The 19,196-nt window shown below is 36.3% G+C and overlaps 1 protein-coding gene across 1 annotated transcript; it reads right to left on the reverse strand.

The window, feature by feature from the left end:
- Positions 1 to 4,771: 4,771 nt before the first annotated feature.
- Positions 4,772 to 17,449, reverse strand: LOC141393134 (zinc carboxypeptidase-like). The gene is made up of 6 exons (XM_073966089.1): positions 17,164 to 17,449; positions 16,950 to 17,086; positions 5,666 to 6,044; positions 5,507 to 5,600; positions 5,147 to 5,443; positions 4,772 to 5,052 (listed from the first exon to the last, which is right to left on the reverse strand). The coding sequence occupies exons 1-6, from the start codon at positions 17,329 to 17,331 to the stop codon at positions 4,859 to 4,861; spliced, it is 1,269 nt and encodes a 422-aa protein (XP_073822190.1). The 5' UTR covers positions 17,332 to 17,449; the 3' UTR covers positions 4,772 to 4,858.
- Between the last annotated feature and the right edge of the window lie 1,747 nt (positions 17,450 to 19,196).

Consider the following 19,196-nt stretch of genomic DNA (forward strand, 5'->3'; position numbering starts at 1 on the left):
CATCCGAGCGCCGAAGCCGACATTCATCGTACTCCCGATCATCTGTAGCCGAACACCGAATTCATCGTCTTCCCGATCATCTGTAGCCGAACACCGAATTTATCGTCTTCCCGATCATCTGTAGCCGAACACCGAATTTATCGTCTTCCCGATCATCTATAGCCGAACACCGAATTCATCGTCTTCCCGATCATCTACAGCCGAACACCGAATACATCGTCATCCCGATCATCTGTAGCCGAACACCGAATTTATCGTCTTCCCGATCATCTATAGCCGAACACCGAATTCCTCGTCTTCCCGATCATCTACAGCCGAACACCGAATACATCGTCATCCCGATCATCTTTAGCCGCACACCGAATTCCTCGTCTTCCCGATCATCTGTAGCCGAACACCAAACACAAACAACACCGTTTCCCTCGTAGAAGAAGCCGATAACTCAACACGAGCTCCTCAGCTGCCAAATCCCAGCGAATCTGCATAATCCAACGCCAACTATTAATCTAAATATATATACCATTGAATTCATTCTTATCGTATTTGAACACAAGTAGATTGTAAATTAGTATTTATTCAATAAATCCCCGATTTAGCCCCCAGGAAAGGGAGAATACTAGTCTTCTCATTTCGTAAGGTTTAGTGGGTCCTTATGGAGACCCCGGACGCGACTGAGCTTACCCCAGCCGACGACAAAACCACGTTACAGATCAAGGTATTTTCTATGAGAAGATCAAGTGAGCTTCTTTAAGAAGATCAAGTGAGCTTCTTCGAGAAAATCAGGTAATCCTGAAAATATATATGGATGTAATATCCAAATCACCGTTTTCAATATTATTTCGCAAACTTTTTCTCAGAGCAAATTTCGATACACACCTCAAATTTCATCAAAATGGTACCTATATAGGTGAGGTTGTTGCACCAAATAACTCAAATCGGGCCAACAAGTCTACTGAGCGAAATCCAAATCTGAACCGATTTCAATATAATTTGCGAGTTTTGTGCACCAAATACCTCAAATCGGGCGAACATATATATGGAAGCTATATACAAATCTGAACCGATTTTCAACAAAAGCAATAGCGTTCTTATGGCTAAAAAGATGATGTTCCCAATTTTGAATAGGATAGTAAATGCGACCTATACGTTGCGAACAAAAATACATGGACAGACGGACATGCATAAATCGACTCAGAAAGTGATTCTATGTATATCGCCAAAAGGAACTATGGGTGTATCTCGTTTCCTTTCCATGTTACATACAAATGCACAAACACATAATACCCCTTACCACAATGTGGTATAGGGTATAATTACACTATGCGACACGAAAATTATTAACCATATTCTGACACCACAGCGTTATAGAAGGCCAAAAATAAGAAAACACGTGTCCCTGCGTTTTTCCCTATCACTTCAACTGTCGCGGTTATGGGCCCCCAAAGACCTGAGGCTTTGATGTCAAAATCGATAATTTTGTCAGACACATATCTTCTAAACCGCTAGGAATTTGCATAGTTGTAGCTCTCGTCATAAAGAATAATAATTAAACTTCATCTTCGAAGTCAAAGGTCAAATTTCCATTACAATTTATTCTCGGATATTAATCGATCAAAATAGGAGCAAACAACTTTCGAGAACATACGAACTCTATAGAAGCGGTTCTTAATCGCCAAAATAGCAAAATAAATGCGATTTTTATCCTTTTTTTCTTGGTTTCCGCTCCATAGATACTAAACGTTTCAAAATTCAAGAAAACAATAAACCACAATAATGTAGCAAAGTTATCAGCAAACAACATTCAACATACGTCTATGAACGTTTCTTAAATGCGAAAATAGCCAAAAACTTTTGAAGATATTAGATGTTTATATTTTTTTTCTCCAATTCTGGTCCACAGATACCAACCACCCAAAAATTAAGGATACAGTCAACTATAAAAATGTACCTAAGATTTCAATAAACAACATTCTAGAACATATAAAGATTCTAGGAACTGTTCATCAAGCTCAACATTTGATTATTTTAAATCATTCTTTCCTGTTCAGGTCCGTAAATAACAAACCTTTCAGATTTCCTTGAGTTTTGAACAGTTAGTTATTTCCAGACATGAGCAGGCGGAAACATTAAAAATAATTTTTATTGTTTGGGAATTTCAGCTTAAAATGTCATTCCTAGAATCTTTATATGTTCTTAAAAGTTGTTTATTGAAATCTTAGGTACATTTTTGTAATTAAATGTATCCTTAATTTTTGGACGGTTTGGTATCTGTGGGCTAGAATAGGAGAAAAAAAGGTCCGTAAATAACAAACCTTTCAGATTTCCTTGAGTTTTGAACAGTTAGTTATTTCCAGACATGAGCAGGCGGAAACATTAAAAATAATTTTTATTGTTTGGGAATTTCAGCTTAAAATGTCATTCCTAGAATCTTTATATGTTCTTAAAAGTTGTTTATTGAAATCTTAGGTACATTTTTGTAATTAAATGTATCCTTAATTTTTGGACGGTTTGGTATCTGTGGGCTAGAATAGGAGAAAAAAATATAAAAATCTAATATTTTCAAAATTTTTGGATATTTTCGCAATTAAGAACCGTTCATAGACATTTCGGTTAATAAGCCATGGGTCAGAAAATTACACACTGTGTTATTTCAGAGAGAACAAGGTGTCCAAAGGGATCAAACCGACGACAGCCGATTCCCAAAGGTGGTCCGCACACTACGGACTCCGCAAAGGAATTTGTAGAAGAGATGCCAGTGCGCCAATCAGCATCCATGATTTATGGACCAGGCGAAGTTTAGGGACAAAGTATGTAGGTTATACAGATCTTCTACGAGAATATAAAGTGATATTCTATGAGAACATGTTTTCTCCTGGTCTCTTTTCTCCTTTTCTCGTGATCTTTTATAACAAGATCAAGTCGTATTCTACATAAAAGATCGATGAGAAGATCATGTGATCTTCTATGGCAAGACCTGGGGCTGGTCTTGTTCTATGAAAATTTGAAATGAAAAATATTTTCTTTATAATTTTTTTTCATTTGACAGTTTTCTCCTTTATAAAACTTTTCATTTCACATTTTCATAAAAAACAGAATTGAGCCCCAGGTCATCTTCTATGAGAAGATCAAGTGATCTTCTATGAGAAGAAAATATCCAGTGATCTGCTATTTGAAGATTAATTGAACTTTTTTAAGAAGATCAAATGATCTTCTATGAGAAGATCAAATGATCTTCTATGAGAAGATGATGTGATCTTCAATCAGAATATAAGGTGATCTTTTGTGAGAAGATCAAGTTATCTTCTATAAGAATATCAAATGATCTTCTATGAGAAGATCCAATTATCTTCTATAAGAAGATCAAGTGATCTTCAATGAGAAGACCAAGTGATTGACAATGAGAGTATCAAGTGATTTTGTATGAGAATATCAAGTGATTTTCTAAGAGAAGGCCAAGTGACCTTCTGTGACGAGAAAATCAAGATACATATCTCCTATCAGAAGATTAAGTGATATTTTATTACAAGTACAAGTGATCTTCTAAGAGAAGGGCAAGTGGTCTTGTATGGGAATATCAAGTGAACTACTATGAGAACATAATGTGATCTTCTATAAGATGATCATGGGATCTTCTATGACAAGATCACGTTACTATGAGAAGATCAAGAGATCTATGAGAGGTCCAAGCCGACTTCTATGAGAGGTTCAAGTCGCATTTTATGAGAAGTTCAAGCATCTTCTATGATAAGAACAAGGGTCTTCTATTGATAAGGCCTTGGTCTTCTAAAAGAAACTGGTTTTCTGTGGGAAGGAGAGTGCACACAAGTGGTCTCCAATGAGAGTGTCAAGTGGTTACCTATGAGATCAAATAATTCTCTATGAGAAGACCAAGACGTATTCTATAAGAAGGACAAGTAGTTTTCTATCACAATATCAAGTGGTCTTTTATAAGAACGGTCAAGTGGACTTCTATGAGAAAATCACTAGATCCTCTATAGGAAGACCAAGCGATCTACTATGAGAAAACTAAGTGCTCTTTCTAAGAAAATCAAGTGGTTTTCTATGAGAAGATCAAGTGATTTTCTATTAGATCTTCTAATAGATAATAGGTATTTTCTATTAGAAGATCAAGGTATTTTATTTATTTATTTGTTTAAAGTTTTAAAGGGCTTCACACACCAAGGTATTTTCTATGAGAATATAAAGTTATTTTCTATGAGAAGATCAAGTGATCTTCTTCAGGGGACCTTCTATGAGAAGATCAAGTAATCCTCTGTGAGAAGACCAAGTCGTATTATATAAGAATTCCATGTTGTTTTCCATGACAAAATCAAGTGGTCTTTTATTGGAAGGTAAAGTGGACGAAAACCAACTTGGCTTCTGCGGTTATATCATGAGGTGTATTATCAGAAGATCAAGTGATATTATGAGAAGACAAATTGTACGTTTATGAGAAGGCCAAATTGTCTTCACGTGATCCTACATAATAAGACCAACTGGTCCTATATGAGGAGACTTTGTGGTATTATATGAGAAGACTTGGTGGTATTATATGGGAAGACCTAGTGGTCTTCCATCCGAAAACCAGGTGGTGTTCTCTTAGTAGGCCAAGTTGTCTTCTATGAGAAAGTAAAATGGTCTCCTATAAGAAAGCCACGTAGTTGGTGATCTGAAAAACTTTTTTTTTTAACATATAGCTTTAAATCCCTGCAAAGCTTCATAACACAGGGACATTTAAAGTAATATATGAATAAATAAATTAAAAACCAAATTATAGTTGAGCAATAATTATATTATGTATTTTAATTTAAAGTTTTTTTCTTTTTACTTATTTACAAGTCTCAATTTAATTTGAAGTTTAAATTATGTCAATCTCCTTAGCAGCTGCAATCAAACCAACAAAACCGTCTAAAACTTCCTTGGCTACTGGTAGAATCATTTCGGGAGGCAAAATGAAACCATATTCGCCTTTGTCGCGCAATTCAATGGTAAAGGGAATTTTAATACCTTTAACGGCATAGGCCCATTCCTTGCCAGAACCTGATACTTCATCTGTAAAAGATAAGGAATGACAAAGCATTTTAAAAATGAAATATTTTCGCAGGACACTTTAAGTTTCGCCCATTCTCATTGAATATCAACTTACAAAGTGTTGTGGCACTCGAACCATAAGTGAAAACTGTATTATAACGACGATATAAGGCATCAGCAAAACCCTTGGCCACATACATCATTTCATCATAGTGTTCGGGGAATTCGGTGGCAGTGTGGCCCCAGGGTGACAAAACATATTGACCATACGAATGCAAAGAGATGTAAATTTTAATTGTATCCTCAGGAATGCTGGTGTTAATGAATTTGGTCATTTGATTGATTTCGGGATCCGATTCAGCATAGGGGCCAGCATATGTCTCGGAGCAGGGATCATCAGAAGCCCCAGTTACTGTTGGACAAAATCAACATATAAATTTAAAACTTATTTAAAATCCTATTTGAAATTACTTACACATCCAGAGGAAATCAAAGTTGCGATTCAAATCAGTACCAATACATTTGCCACTTGGATCAGAAGGTAGTCGGGATTTACGCCACATGCGATTCTACAATTCAAAGTTAAACATTAATTCCAAAGAAATCTTATTGCAAAAATTCTTCATCCACCCACCACTTCATGTGAATACACAAAGCCATCAACATTCAAAACCGGTATTATCCACCAGTCAACACTTTCGGCCATCTTTTGTACACCAGGATTACGTGAAGCCAGCAATTCATCAATAATGTATGTAATTGTTGCCGATGTTATCCATTCGCGGGCATGAATGTTCGATTCAATGAAAACCGCCTTATTACCAGGTTTACGTGAAATCTTAATGCCCCTAATCAAACGTCCTTCATAAGAATAGCCAATTTCGAATGGTGTCACAATATCAGGATAACGTTCAATAATTTCATCTAACCATTTGTAAATTTCATCAAGTGTATGGAAATTTTCCCAATCAAATCCATATGATCGCGTTTTGGGCTGTTCGTTATCAATTAGACTGAAACGAAAAAGAAATGGGTATGAGATTAAAATAATCTACAGTGAGATGTAATCTACATTGAAATAATTTGTAAAACAAGTAAGAAAGTATCAGTCAGCTGTGCCGACCGAGATATACACCCAGCCTCGAACCTAAAGAAATGAAGCAAATACAATACCTCTCACCTCTATAGGGTGTTTTTTAAGGTTTTGGGTCAATTTCTCAGGAAGTATGGATTCGTCCCGAAAAAATTGTACCATTTTAACTAGGGCCGCATACAAAACATGTTGCCAAAAATTCAAAAACTATCCTAAACGAGTCCTTGAACTGCACTTTTTCTAAACTTTGTGTGGGAGGACTTAATTCAAGGATTTAAGGAATAAAACGTTTGATAACGTTTGGCCCAAATCGGTTTCTCCCTTCGAGGGTTATCTTATGTACTAAACAATTTATTTGGCGCCGGCAGGCTTTTTTGGAGCTTTTGGTCCATTATCTCAGGAAGTACAGACTGGTCATCGAAAAAATGTGCCGACGTAATAGGGAAAAATGTCAAATCGATCCAAGATGAGTTATTAAAGTGCACTTTTCCCAAATTTTGTGTGGGAGGTAGAGAAGGGACGGGACCGATACAGTCCATATTCCAACCTAATTAGTGCCGTTAGGGCACTGGAAAGAATAATAAGATGTGCAAAGTTTGGCCTAATCGATTACCCCCTTCGAGAGTTATCGTTCACACACCTATAACAGAAAAATGTTGAACTTTTGTGGGGGACGTGCCCGAAGGAGTGGACTGATATGGCCCATCTTCGAACTTAAACTAAGTTTGGACAAAATATTACGATACCCAAAATTTGGTTGGAGACGCATGGCTAAATCGACTCCAAATTTCCTGAAACGAATTTCGTCCAAACATACTTTGGGTCTAAAACCGTCATTTCGATAAGGCACATTTTTGGTCCTATCAAAGTGCATATACCCGCGTTAGCGTAAAGATTGAGGGTATAATTATCAAAATACAGAAAATCGGGAGGTACGCTTAGATCGGACTATACAAAAAAAGTGGAATGTCAAATTACGCGTAGTTCCGTCAAACAATGTAGCTAAAACCCTTAAAATACCGAAAATCGGGAGGTACCGGGTACAAATTTTTAGTGGTTAAATTTAATGACCACAGAGAATCTCAAATGTTAAATTACAGCTAGTTCAGTTGTCAATTGTAGCTAAAGTCCTCAAAATATTGAAAATCGGGAGGTACCGTTATATGATGGCTGTACCAAAACATGTACCTATTTTTACAAATTCAGGTCGTGACTGCAGAGAACTTAAAATGGCAAATTACGGGTATTTCCGTCCAGCAATGTAACTAAAACTCTCAAAATACCAAAATCGGGAGGTAACATGACCTGCCTGCAAACAAAAGACGCATCTTCCCAAAATGTCAGCGTCCTATCTCCATTTTGTGGATGCTAGAGTGATTACAACAGACGGACGGACGGATTTGAATAGATCACTACATGGTTCTCTCAAAAGATGCGTACATGGAGTATTATAGCGTACATTTAACCACACGATGTCTCACTACGCACAGAGGGGAAATGTGTGTTAAAAGTTGATCAAAAGCCCTAGAAAGCTCATTTACAGTCGGATTGATGTAAAATTTTGCACAAAGAATATCTTCTGTACCAGGATTAATTCTATAGAAAATAATGAAAATCGGTCCAGATTTGGATGCAGCTTCCATATATATTCGCATCTGATATGAGATAAAAATTCACCAAAATCACTGAAATTTGACACATGCAACCTGAACTAGCCTAAAAAAAAAATTGAGCCAATTTTCAAACAAATCGGTACAGATGTATATATAGTCCCATATACATATATTTCATACAAATTTTATTTTTTGAAACTTACTTAAATTTTTCTCAATTCACATGAGAAAAGCCGCGAATGTTTCTGAATAATGCAAACATATTTGATAGGTGTTGGTTTAGTCAGATAAATAAGAGCCCCGGTTATAAGGCGGAACAAAATTTAGTGTGAGTAAACCTTACAATTCCATAAAAAAATATTTCCTATTTTAGTTAAGAAAAATTGGATTTTTTCGGAATGGCGCAAATATGCGCAATTTTTTATGATTGAATCTGATATTTGAGAATCAAGCGCATAAAACATTAGAAGAAACTATGGTCGGGAAACGACGGGGAAATAGACTTTTTCACTATTGAAATTGTAGTAATCTTAAAAATTATCATAAAAAATTTTCATAAAGAGGATATGTATCACCATTATTAAAGAACAAAGATGTAAAATCAATCTGAAAATTTTAAATGCTAATCTTGTTCGGAGACTGTACAAAAACAATAAATCTTGAAAAATGTAAATTTTCGCGAAAATAATGTCATTTTAATGTTCACCTAATTTCTTAGTTTTCGGAAATTTATTTTTTGTTTTCAGTATGGCTGAGTTCAATCGACTGCTGCATTGGATTGGTTAATCTTACAAAGTCGAGGATGGTTATAGCAAATGTAGAAAAGAGTCTGGTTGCCGTTTATCAACATTTTTTTCATAAAAAACGATTTTCATATTTTGAGTTTTGAGCAACTTTAGGCCTATGTTTCCCCTCTGTGCTACGATACCATACCTTGTGGGGCAGCCCTGAAATAAACGACACACAGTGGTTCCGATTTTCCTGGCCAAAACCCCATTCTTTGTCATCACCGATTTTTAATTTCTGTATGGGATTTGATAGTAAACATATTGAAACTATGGAAACAAAAATATTAGGCCAATCAAATTAGAAGGTGCGGGCGTGCCGCGCTCCCAAATATGGCCACTTTTTCGCAATTTTAAAAAATACGTCAATGTTTCCCAATTTTAGAAAATACATAATTTTTGCAAATTGCTGGAGAATGAAATAGCTGTGTTCATTATTATACCCTACACCACTATGTGGAAAGGTGTTTTTTGAAAAAAAAAAATCATGTAACACCGCGAAATATTCGCCGGGCACCCCCAATGTGGTATACCAATCTTCATATCTCGGCGAGATGAAGCGATTTTGAGATGTGTGTCCGTCAGTCCATTATAAATTGTAATCAAACTCCAGGCCGCAATTATGGACCGATCGTCACGAAATTTTGCATGGAGGTCGAATTTAGACCAGAATAGACACCTATTCTTAATGGTGATGATCGTGAAATATTTAGCGGGTGGAATGGACCAAAAACATAATTTTTATCCGATTTTGTAGCTGCTTTGTTGATCGCAATAATAGCCCGATGGCCTCGAAAATTCGAACAAGGTAACAGTATATGACAAAGAAGATGCTTGCAATTTGAGATGGTGATCGGATGATGTTTAGAGGGTTAAATGGACCATAACTTTTGTGTGAAAATTGTGAAAATTTTTATATACCGGTTATATTTTTATTCCTGGAAAACACATTCCCATATAAATAAAATTTGGAAGACCAGCTCTTGCCATCTCCATTGATGCCAATTATATTGATTTACGCGGTCAGATAACAGAGTTACAGCCTAATATATCCAGTTGTACGAGGTAAGGGTTTAGGACGAAGAAGATGCCTACAATTTTGGATGATGATCCGATATTATTTAGCGGGTGAAATGGACCATTACTTTTGTATGAAAAATATACAAATTTTATTTTTAGTCCATATTTTTTATTCCTGGATGGCATATATCGGCAAAGTAGCCTACTTATTTTCATTTCCTCCATTTTTCGTTATCAACTGCATTACCCGAGAGTAAAAGCACACTTTCCAATTTGGTAAAGCAAACAAATTGTAAAAAACCAAAAATTGGAAATTTTCTCATATTATTCAATTTGTGTATTTAAAATGGAAAAAACTAAATTGGCTAATAGGCAGGAAATCCAAACTTTCAACGGCAAACAAAATAATGATATATAATCCATCTTTGAAACCGATATGGACGTATGGCGCTCAATTATGGGGGTGCACAAGCGAAAAACATATAAATATGATCTAACGATTTCAAAATAAACTGCTAAGATGCATTGTAAACGCACCATGGTATGTCCGTACACAAGATTTACATCGGGATCTTGGGATAAAAACTGTAAAAGAAGAAATAGAAAATATAGCAACAAAACATAACATCCGATTAAGAGGCCATGCTAACACAGAAGCATCAACCTTAGCTGATCAGATTGGTTCGGACCGAAGACTTAAGAGAAGGAAGCCATTGGGCCTAGTTAGAAGTTCTATGTAACCAGAATATTTATAATGTAAATTTTATATACAAACACATAAAAAACATATTATGTATTGTTTAAATTTGTTTTAAATTGCTTGTTAGTTAAATGTAACTAGTTGCAATAAATAAATAAAAAATAAAAAAAAAATTGTGTATTTATGGTATCACAAAAACCATGGGACAAAGTTAATTCAGATGAAAATGATGATGATATTATGTATCCTTCTAAAATTTGGTGGATTACAGTAACAAATTTAATAAAAATTGCAGATTTTCATATGATTGTACAATACTATGCCATTTTTACTAAAAACAAGTAAAAAAGTGTCAGTCGGCTTTGCCGATAGAGGTATACCCTCAGCCAATGTGAATTGAAACTTTCATCTACGGACAGATAGAATGTATTTAGCGTCTCTTCAGAATTTTGTGGCCCTTTTTCAACATTTGAACTTGCCGACAAAAATGTGGATTAGGAATTAACACAAATGTTGAACTTTTGTGGGGGAGGTACCCTTAGGGAGGACCGATATGGGCATTTTTAAAAGTTATACTAAATTTTGACAAAATATTAGGAGATCCAAAGTTTGGGCCAAATTGGTTGCACCATTCAAGTGATATCGTCCTAACATTTTAGTGACATTTTTTAAATATTGGGGAGAAGTACCGGAAGTTGGGGACCGGTATTGCCCCATGAAACTAAGTTTGGATAAAATATGACGAAGACCAAATGTTGCACCAAATCGGTAGAACAGTTCGAAAGTTATCGTTCTCTCCGACCGCCACATGTGGTGACATAGTGGGTTTTTACACCTTTCGGGCTGTTTTCCCAAGAAATATGGATTCGCTCCTGAAAAACATTTACCGTCTAATGGAGGTAGCGAATGCAAATAGCTTCAACAAAAATCAAAGGGATTCGAGAGCAGGTCTTAAAGTGAACTTATCCGAAATTTTGTGTGGGAGGTATCCAAAGGAGTGGACAAATATAGTCCATATTCGAACCTGATCTATATCTGGTAGATATATTAGGATGTGCAGAGTATGGATTACATCAGTCATTCCCTTCAAGAGTTATGGTGCGCATATTTTTTTTTCCGAAGATTTTTGAATTTTTGTGAGGGAGGTACCTGAAGGAGGGGACCGACATGGTTTATCATCGAACTTAAACTATGTTTGGACAAAATATTACGAAGGCCAAATTTTGGACCGAATTGGCAGATCCGTTCGGTATTTATCTTGCGCTCCTACCACTACACACGGTGTCATAGGGGTTTTTTTGCACCTTTCTGTCTATTTCCTCAGGAAGTATGGACTTGCCCCTTATGAAACTTGTACCGTCGTATGGGGGACAGCAAATACAAGTTGTTACAACCAAAATCAAAGCGATTCGAGAGCATGTCCTAAACTGAACTTTTCCGAAATTTTTGTGTGGGCGGTACCCGAAGGAGTTGACCGATTGAGTCCATATTTAAGCTTCATCTAAGCCTGGTAGAACTTTCACGATGTACAAAGTGTGGGCCAAATCGGTTACTCCCTACAAGAGTTATCGTGCGCACAAATTTTCCGAACATTTTCGAACTTTTGTGGGGCAGGTACCGGAAAGAATTGGACCGATATAACCCATCTTCGAACTTAAACTAATTTTGGGCAAAATATTACGAAATCTAAATTTTGAACCGAATCGGTTGTTCCGTTCGAGAGTTATCGTGCGCACCAGCCATCCAGACAGACGGACAGACAGACAGACGGACGGACATGGCTAAATCAACTCCAAATTGTATGAAACACATTTCGTCCAAACATACTTGGGGTCTAAAACCATTGTTTCGATGAGGCACATTTTGCCCGTATGAAAGTTAGCATAAATGCTGAGGGTATAAAAATATGTTCAAAACTGCATAAAAGCATTGCCTCCATTATCCGGGAAAATCGATTATCCGTAATGCCTCCGGTCCCGACCATCACGGATAATCGAGGTCCGACTGTATATAATGAGTTTTGTGTAGAGAACCACAATTTCCTCTCATACTAAAAATTGTCTCAATCATGACAGAGAAATTTTCAGTTCAGTTGTCCAATTGAATTTTTATACAAATATTGCAGCATGGGTCGCTCCATCACCTATTTAATACCCTCAGCCTTTAGGTTAATACAAAATATACAAAATACGACCAAAGATGTGCCCATCGAAAAAATGGTTTTAGACCCCAAGTATGTTTGAACTAAATTCGTTTCAAACAATTTGGTGTCGATTAACCATGTCCGTTCATCTGTCTCTCTTACTGTCTAGCTGGCTGGTGTGCACGATAACTCCCGAACGGATCTACCGATTAGAACCAAATTTCGTAATTTTTTGCCCAAGCTTAGTTTAATTTCGAATATGGGCTATATCGGTTCAATCCTTCGGGCACCTCCCCCACAAAAGTTCAACATTTTTCTGAAAAATTGTGTGAACGATAACTGTCGAAGTGCGAAATCGATTTGGTCCAAACTTTCCATATGTTATTATTGCTTTCAGATATAGATCGGGTAAGACTATATCGGTCCACACCTTCGAATACCTCCCACCCAAATTTGGAAAACTGAAATTTAAGAGTCCTATCGAATCGTTTTGATTTGTTTTCAGCAGATTGTCCTTGCGGCCCCTTTACGATGGTACAATTGCAATGGCAAGTCCATACCTTCAGAGATTATGGCCGAAAAGTTCCAAGAAATCCTGAAAAACAAGCAAGAAACCTAACTAAAATGACAGATCCGCAAGATAACTCTCAAGGGGATTTTCTGATTGGTTCCAATTTTGCACATCCTATTATTTCATCCAGTAATGTGTCAGGTTGGAATATGGACTATATCGGTCCCGTCCTTCGAGTACCTATAATTGTTCCACAAACATCCCAGGCGGGACAGGGGAGACTTCTCTCATATCAATGAGTGCACCCCGATTCATATTAGCTCAATGATATGGGACCTACTGTTTATCGCCGAGTCCGAACGGCGTGTCTAAGACACCACTTGTAGAGAAGTTGTACAAGGCTGAAATACTCAGAAAATGTCGCCAACATTACTGAGGGGTATTTTGCCACCGTTGAAAAGTGTTTGATGTTGACTGTCCGGGGAATCGAACCCACGACCTTCAGCGTGCAAGGCGGGTGTGCATACCATTGCACGACTTAACGACTACTTTTTAATTTGCCGAAATTATAATTATTTTAACACTCAAACTAACGGTGCCAGGTCGGAGAACTCAGCCGATCCTCTTTAAATACCTCTTACAACGCAGTTCCGTAATTAGCAGTGGAAGATCAATAGCCTGTTTCGCTAAGACGATTCGAAAACTAAATACCAAATTTTGGCCATTTCAGTAATATATTGAGGCCCGAACTTTCAAAATACCAAAATTCAGAAGGTACCGTTCTATGGGGGCTATATGAAGACGTGGACCTATACCGACAAATTTAAAAATTGCGAGTTGTAGCTTGACTTCTGAAGGACAGACGGACGAAAGAACAGACGGACATGACTATTTCGACTTGGAATTTTATGCTGATAAAGTACATACATACTCTATAGGGTCTCTAACGAATATTTCGATGTGTTACAAATGGAATAACAGATTTAATTATACCCTCCATATTATGGTAGAGAGTATAAAAACCGTATGTTTATAAATATGTATGTAGTATATAAGAGTAGTAATTCGCGGGAAAAGAAAAACCATAGTAAGAGTCTTGAAAAAAAACTGTGTTGGAGTTAAGCCATTTTTATACCCTACACCACTATGTGGTAAGGGGTATTATGTGTTAGTGCATTTGTATGTAACATACAAAAGGAAGCGAGATAGACCCATAGTTCCTTCTAGGGATATACATAGAATCACTTTCTGAGTCGATTTATGCATGTCCGTCCGTCCGTCCGTCCGTCCGTCCGTTCGCAACGTACAGGTCGCATTTGTTGACCGATTTCGCTGAAAATTGGGGAATACCATTTTTTTAGCCGTCGGAAGATCAAGTTCGAAGATGGGCTATATCGGTCCAAGTTTTGGTATAGCCCCCATATATATTTTCGGCCGATTTCACGTATTTTCTGTAACACACACGCTATATATGTCCGATTTCGATGAAATTTGGAATGTGTGACTGAATTTGGTCTAAAAATAAATGTGCTAAATTATATCGAAATCGGTTCAGATTTGGATATAGCTCCCATATATATGTTCGCCCGATTTCTCGTATGTGATGTACCAATCACGCTATATACGTCCGATTTTAATGAAATTTGGAATGTTTGACTGAATTTGGTATAGAAATAAGTGTGCCAAATTATATCGAAATCGGTTCAGATTTGGACATAGCTCCCATATATATTTTCGGCCGATTTCACGTATTTTCTGTACCAAACACGCTATATATTTCCGATTTCGATGAAATTTGGAATGTGTGACTGAATTCAGTCTAGAAATAAATGTGACAAGTTATATCGAAATCGGTTCAGATTTGGATATAGCACCCATATATATTTTCGGCCGATTTCGCGTATTTGCTGCTCCAAACACGCTATATAAGTCGGATTTCAATGATATTTGGAATGTGTGACTGAATTCGGTCTGGAAATAAATGTGCCAAATTATATCAAAATCGGTTTAGATCTGGATATAGCTCCGATTTATATTTTACATATTCACAGTGGTGTAGGGTATCATATAGTCGGCCCCGCCCGACTTTGATCCTTTCCTTACTGGTTTGTCCTGTCTTATACAAAAGCTGCGCTTGTAAGGTCTAATTTGGACGATAGGTTTGGTGAATTACTTATGCCACGCAGGAGCGTACGCAGGGTAGTTTTTAGGTTGCGCCACATTAACCGATAGTTATACCGGGCGGAATTTGTTCCCTTTCCCCAAATTCACAATTTTTTATTTCCATATTTATGTCCAAAAAGGGACACGGTGCTCTTGAATCAAATTTAAATGGAAGGTCCTTACACCTGGGAAGTTTTTGCGGATTCTGAAACTACAATGTTCATAGATGAGAAAAATCAAAAAACAAAAAAAAAATCGCCGGAGCGCTTTTTAAATAAATCGCGATCCAAGTTGACATTTTTAGGGGTTGTTTAGGTTTTTGCGATTTTGCTTGGAAACCGCAAGTCCAATCAAAATGGGAATAAGGAAAATGTTGTAGCTATCAAAATTCCCTACAAGATTGGCCTCAATGATATTTTCGTAGGTTTTACAACTTTTGAGATATAGAAGTTAAAATTGGGACAATTCAAATTCAATTCGGTATCGTCTCCTTATAAAACAATGTCATAAAAAAATGGTACAACCTAAGAAAAATTACATAAGCCAGTCTTGTAGAGAATTTTCACAGTTATAAGATTTTCTCAGGTCCCATGCCGATAAGACTTGCCGTATTCAAGCATAATCGCGAAACCCTAACAAAAAAAGCTAACAATGTAAACTGAGCTTCTTTATCTCAAAAACGGTACAGCCTAAGAACAAATCATAAACGTCAATCCTGTAGAAAATTTTCACAGCAACAACATTTTCTTTAGCTCCATTTCGATTGGACTTGCCGTTTTCAAGCAAAATCGTGAAAACCTAAAAAAAACCTAAAAATGTGAATTTTGACCGCGATTTATTTAAAAATCCCTTCAGCGATTTTTTCTTGTTTTCGTATTTTTCTCATCTATGAACATTGTTGTTTTAGAATTCACAAAACCTTCCCCTGTGTAAGCGGTTTTCATTCAAAGTTAGTTAAGGCGCACCCTTTATGACATTGTTTAATAAGGGGGCGATACAGTCAGTGCATTGTCTCAATTTGAACTTCATTATCTCAAAAATGATAAAATCTACGAAAATGCCGTAAAGGTCAATCTTGTAGAGAATTTTCATAGCTACAACATTTTCTTCAGTCTCATTTTGATAGGACTTGCGGTTTCTAAGCAAAATCGTGAAAACCTAAATAACACCTAAAAATGTGAATTTTGACCGCGATTTATTTAAAAAGCGCTCCGGCGATTTTTTTTTGTTTTTTGATTTTTCTCATCTAAGAACATTGTAGTTTCAGAATCCGCAAAAACTTCCCAGGTGTAAGCACCTTCCATTTAAATTTGATTCAAGAGCACCGTGGGGAATTAGTTTGTCAATTCAGCGGGAATATTCCACAATTAAGTGATTTTAGTAGTTTTCAACGTTTAAAAACACTAATTTTAAAAGAATTTCACTTCTTAAAGCTATTTTCCTTGCGAAAAATGCCGAGAGAAATATTCATAATTGCCCGGATAAAGTTTCTGGAACATATGCATTTCAATAAATGTGTTTCTGGGCAGTTTTTAGGTATATCCTCTCTCCCTCTCAACGTATCCCCAACGAATTTTTAAAATCATTGAGTAGACCAAAGTTGATGGTAATGTGGTTTCAGTAAGACGGGGCATTCGACACGTCGCCCAAACGGCGACATCAACATTTTAATTTTTTTACCGAAAATTATTACATCAACTTCTCCAAAAGGTTTATTAAATTGCTGCACGAAATTGTTTTTAAAATTATGTGGCCAGAATACACAACTTCAAGGCCAGTTACGGAATGTGTTATTTCCCTTATTGAAGGAAATTCAATGTAATAAAGATAAAGGTAATTTTGACGTAATATTTATTCGTCTTTTTTTGCGATAAAAACTGTTACACTTACCTTTGAACATTCTCAATTTTGACTTTATACTTAATGTTGTGTTGCTGTAGACGTTCTTCAAAAGGCGACTGCTCAGAGGGCTTTACCATAACATCATAGTGTTCACCAAATTGATGAATGTCATTCCAAAAATCAAGCTATAATCGATTTATATGAAAACAAAAAACACATTGGCAAAATTTACACTTTTCTTCATTTCTTTAAATATTATTACCGCAAACTCATTATCCAAAGACTGCAAAAGTTGATATTGCTCGCGATTTTCAATGGTTGCTTCGTAAACTTTATAATTATCATAGCGGACTTTTTGTGGTGTCACGGAAGCACCAGCAATTAAATGTAGCACGCCAAGGAAAACAATTAATCCCCCAAGACTTTTCATTGTGTTTTTGGGTTTTTTTAAGGAACTTATATTTCCCGAAAAAAATTCTCTTCGATTATGTACACCCAGCTACGTTAAAATATTGACTGATTCTTCTCGGCCTTTCAGACCAAGAGTGTATGGCTTTTACAGGCCAAAAATATGTTGTTTTTATTACAGTAGCAACAACACTATTTAATCTTTTACCACAACACCGCCACTTACGCCGTCCATTATTTGCCAATAAAGTGCTCGAAATTAACCTAATTTAGATTAAAAAGGGTCGAAGCAGTCGCAATTCAATATAAGTCATATCACCACCACCACCACCATTCTTCTTCGGTTTGTGAGAATTGCCATTGATAAATTTGTTTGTATTAAGAGGGTGATCCATTTGTTCACCTCTTGCCATGATAAATGCTCACAATAATAATTATAAAGTCATCTCACGTACCGTATCCAACCGTTTTCTGGTTGACAAAATAAAATGTTAAGGAAAAGGCGGAAATGCTTGTTAGTTAAATTGTTTTTTTCCAGTCTGGTACATAATGAACAAGTTTTCACAAAATTTTGTAAAAGAAGCCAAAATGTTAATAGTTTATTTTGGATCATGTGCATTTTGAATCTTTCGGAACCTGAAGTAAAACAAATAAGAAAACGTCAAATTCGGCAGGTCTGAACATTTTATTACCTCCACCAGAAAAAATTGTGAACTAAAAAAGAATAAATATTGTCTGACCCCGGATACCCCAAATGTTTAAATAATGTTAGCAAATAAATGTATCTTAAAATGTCTTCAAACCGGTGGAACATTTATATAGGAGTTATATCAAAGTGTGGACATATGTTGACAATTTTTGGTGGAGATGTTGAATTACAGATGATTCGGTCGAAACACCTGGAATCAGGAGTACCGTTATATGGGGGCTATACCAAATCATGGACCTATGTTGACAATGTTTAGTGGAGAGATCTAAAAAATGTGTTCAGCCAGGTGAAAGTTACCGCCTATGGGGCTATATTAAAGTGTCTACCTATCTTCACAATTTTTGGTGTAAAAGTTTTATAACAAAAGTCAAATTACGGGTAGTTCTGTCAAACAATGTAGCTAAGACCCAAAAATACTGAAAATCAGGAAGTGTCGTTATACGGGAGCTATACCAAAACTGGGACATTCCCAACAGCTAAAAACCTACAGAAGTATTGTGTTAACTTTTTTTCTTCGGGTACGTGGCTGAGGGTATATCTCTGTCGGCTCAGCTGACTGATACTTTCTTACTTGTTGCTTGGAGTGTTAAGTAAAAATAAATCAACTAAAAATTTTGATGGGTGGACCCTATGCTTTGTTGTGACTCAAAGAGCGAGCGTTCCTCGTGTGATTTAAAATTTGCAAGAAAATGCCGTCTTTATATATTTTTTAACAAAAATTATTTTTTGGTTAACATTTTGTAATTAATTTAGTAGATAATCATTGCCTTCATTATTTAAATGTAAAAAAGATCCGAAACATAGTTCAATAGAGCTGCGAGATTTTTTATATTTCATACTATGCCATATGGCATAGATTTTTCGCAACGGAAATGTTTCACTCTTTCTATAAGAAGACCTTCAGATTTTGTATAAGTAGACCTTCAGATTTTGTATAAGTAGACCTTCAGATTTTGTATAAGAAGACCTTCAGGTCTTCTATACGAAGACCTCCAGACCTACTATAAGAAGACCTTAAGATTTTGTATAACAATTCCTGCAGATTTTCTAAAATCTTTTAGATCTTCCAAGCCTTCTATAGGAAGACATTCAGGTCTTCTATGAGAAGTCCTCCAGTTTTTCTATAAGAAGGCCTCAGATCTTCTATAAGAAGCTTTCAATGTTCTAAAAGAAGAACT

The sequence above is a fragment of the Musca autumnalis genome, unplaced genomic scaffold (genome assembly GCF_047663935.1).
Source record: "Musca autumnalis isolate F117 unplaced genomic scaffold, ASM4766393v1 scaffold_2, whole genome shotgun sequence".
NCBI classification, from domain to species: domain Eukaryota; kingdom Metazoa; phylum Arthropoda; class Insecta; order Diptera; family Muscidae; genus Musca; species Musca autumnalis.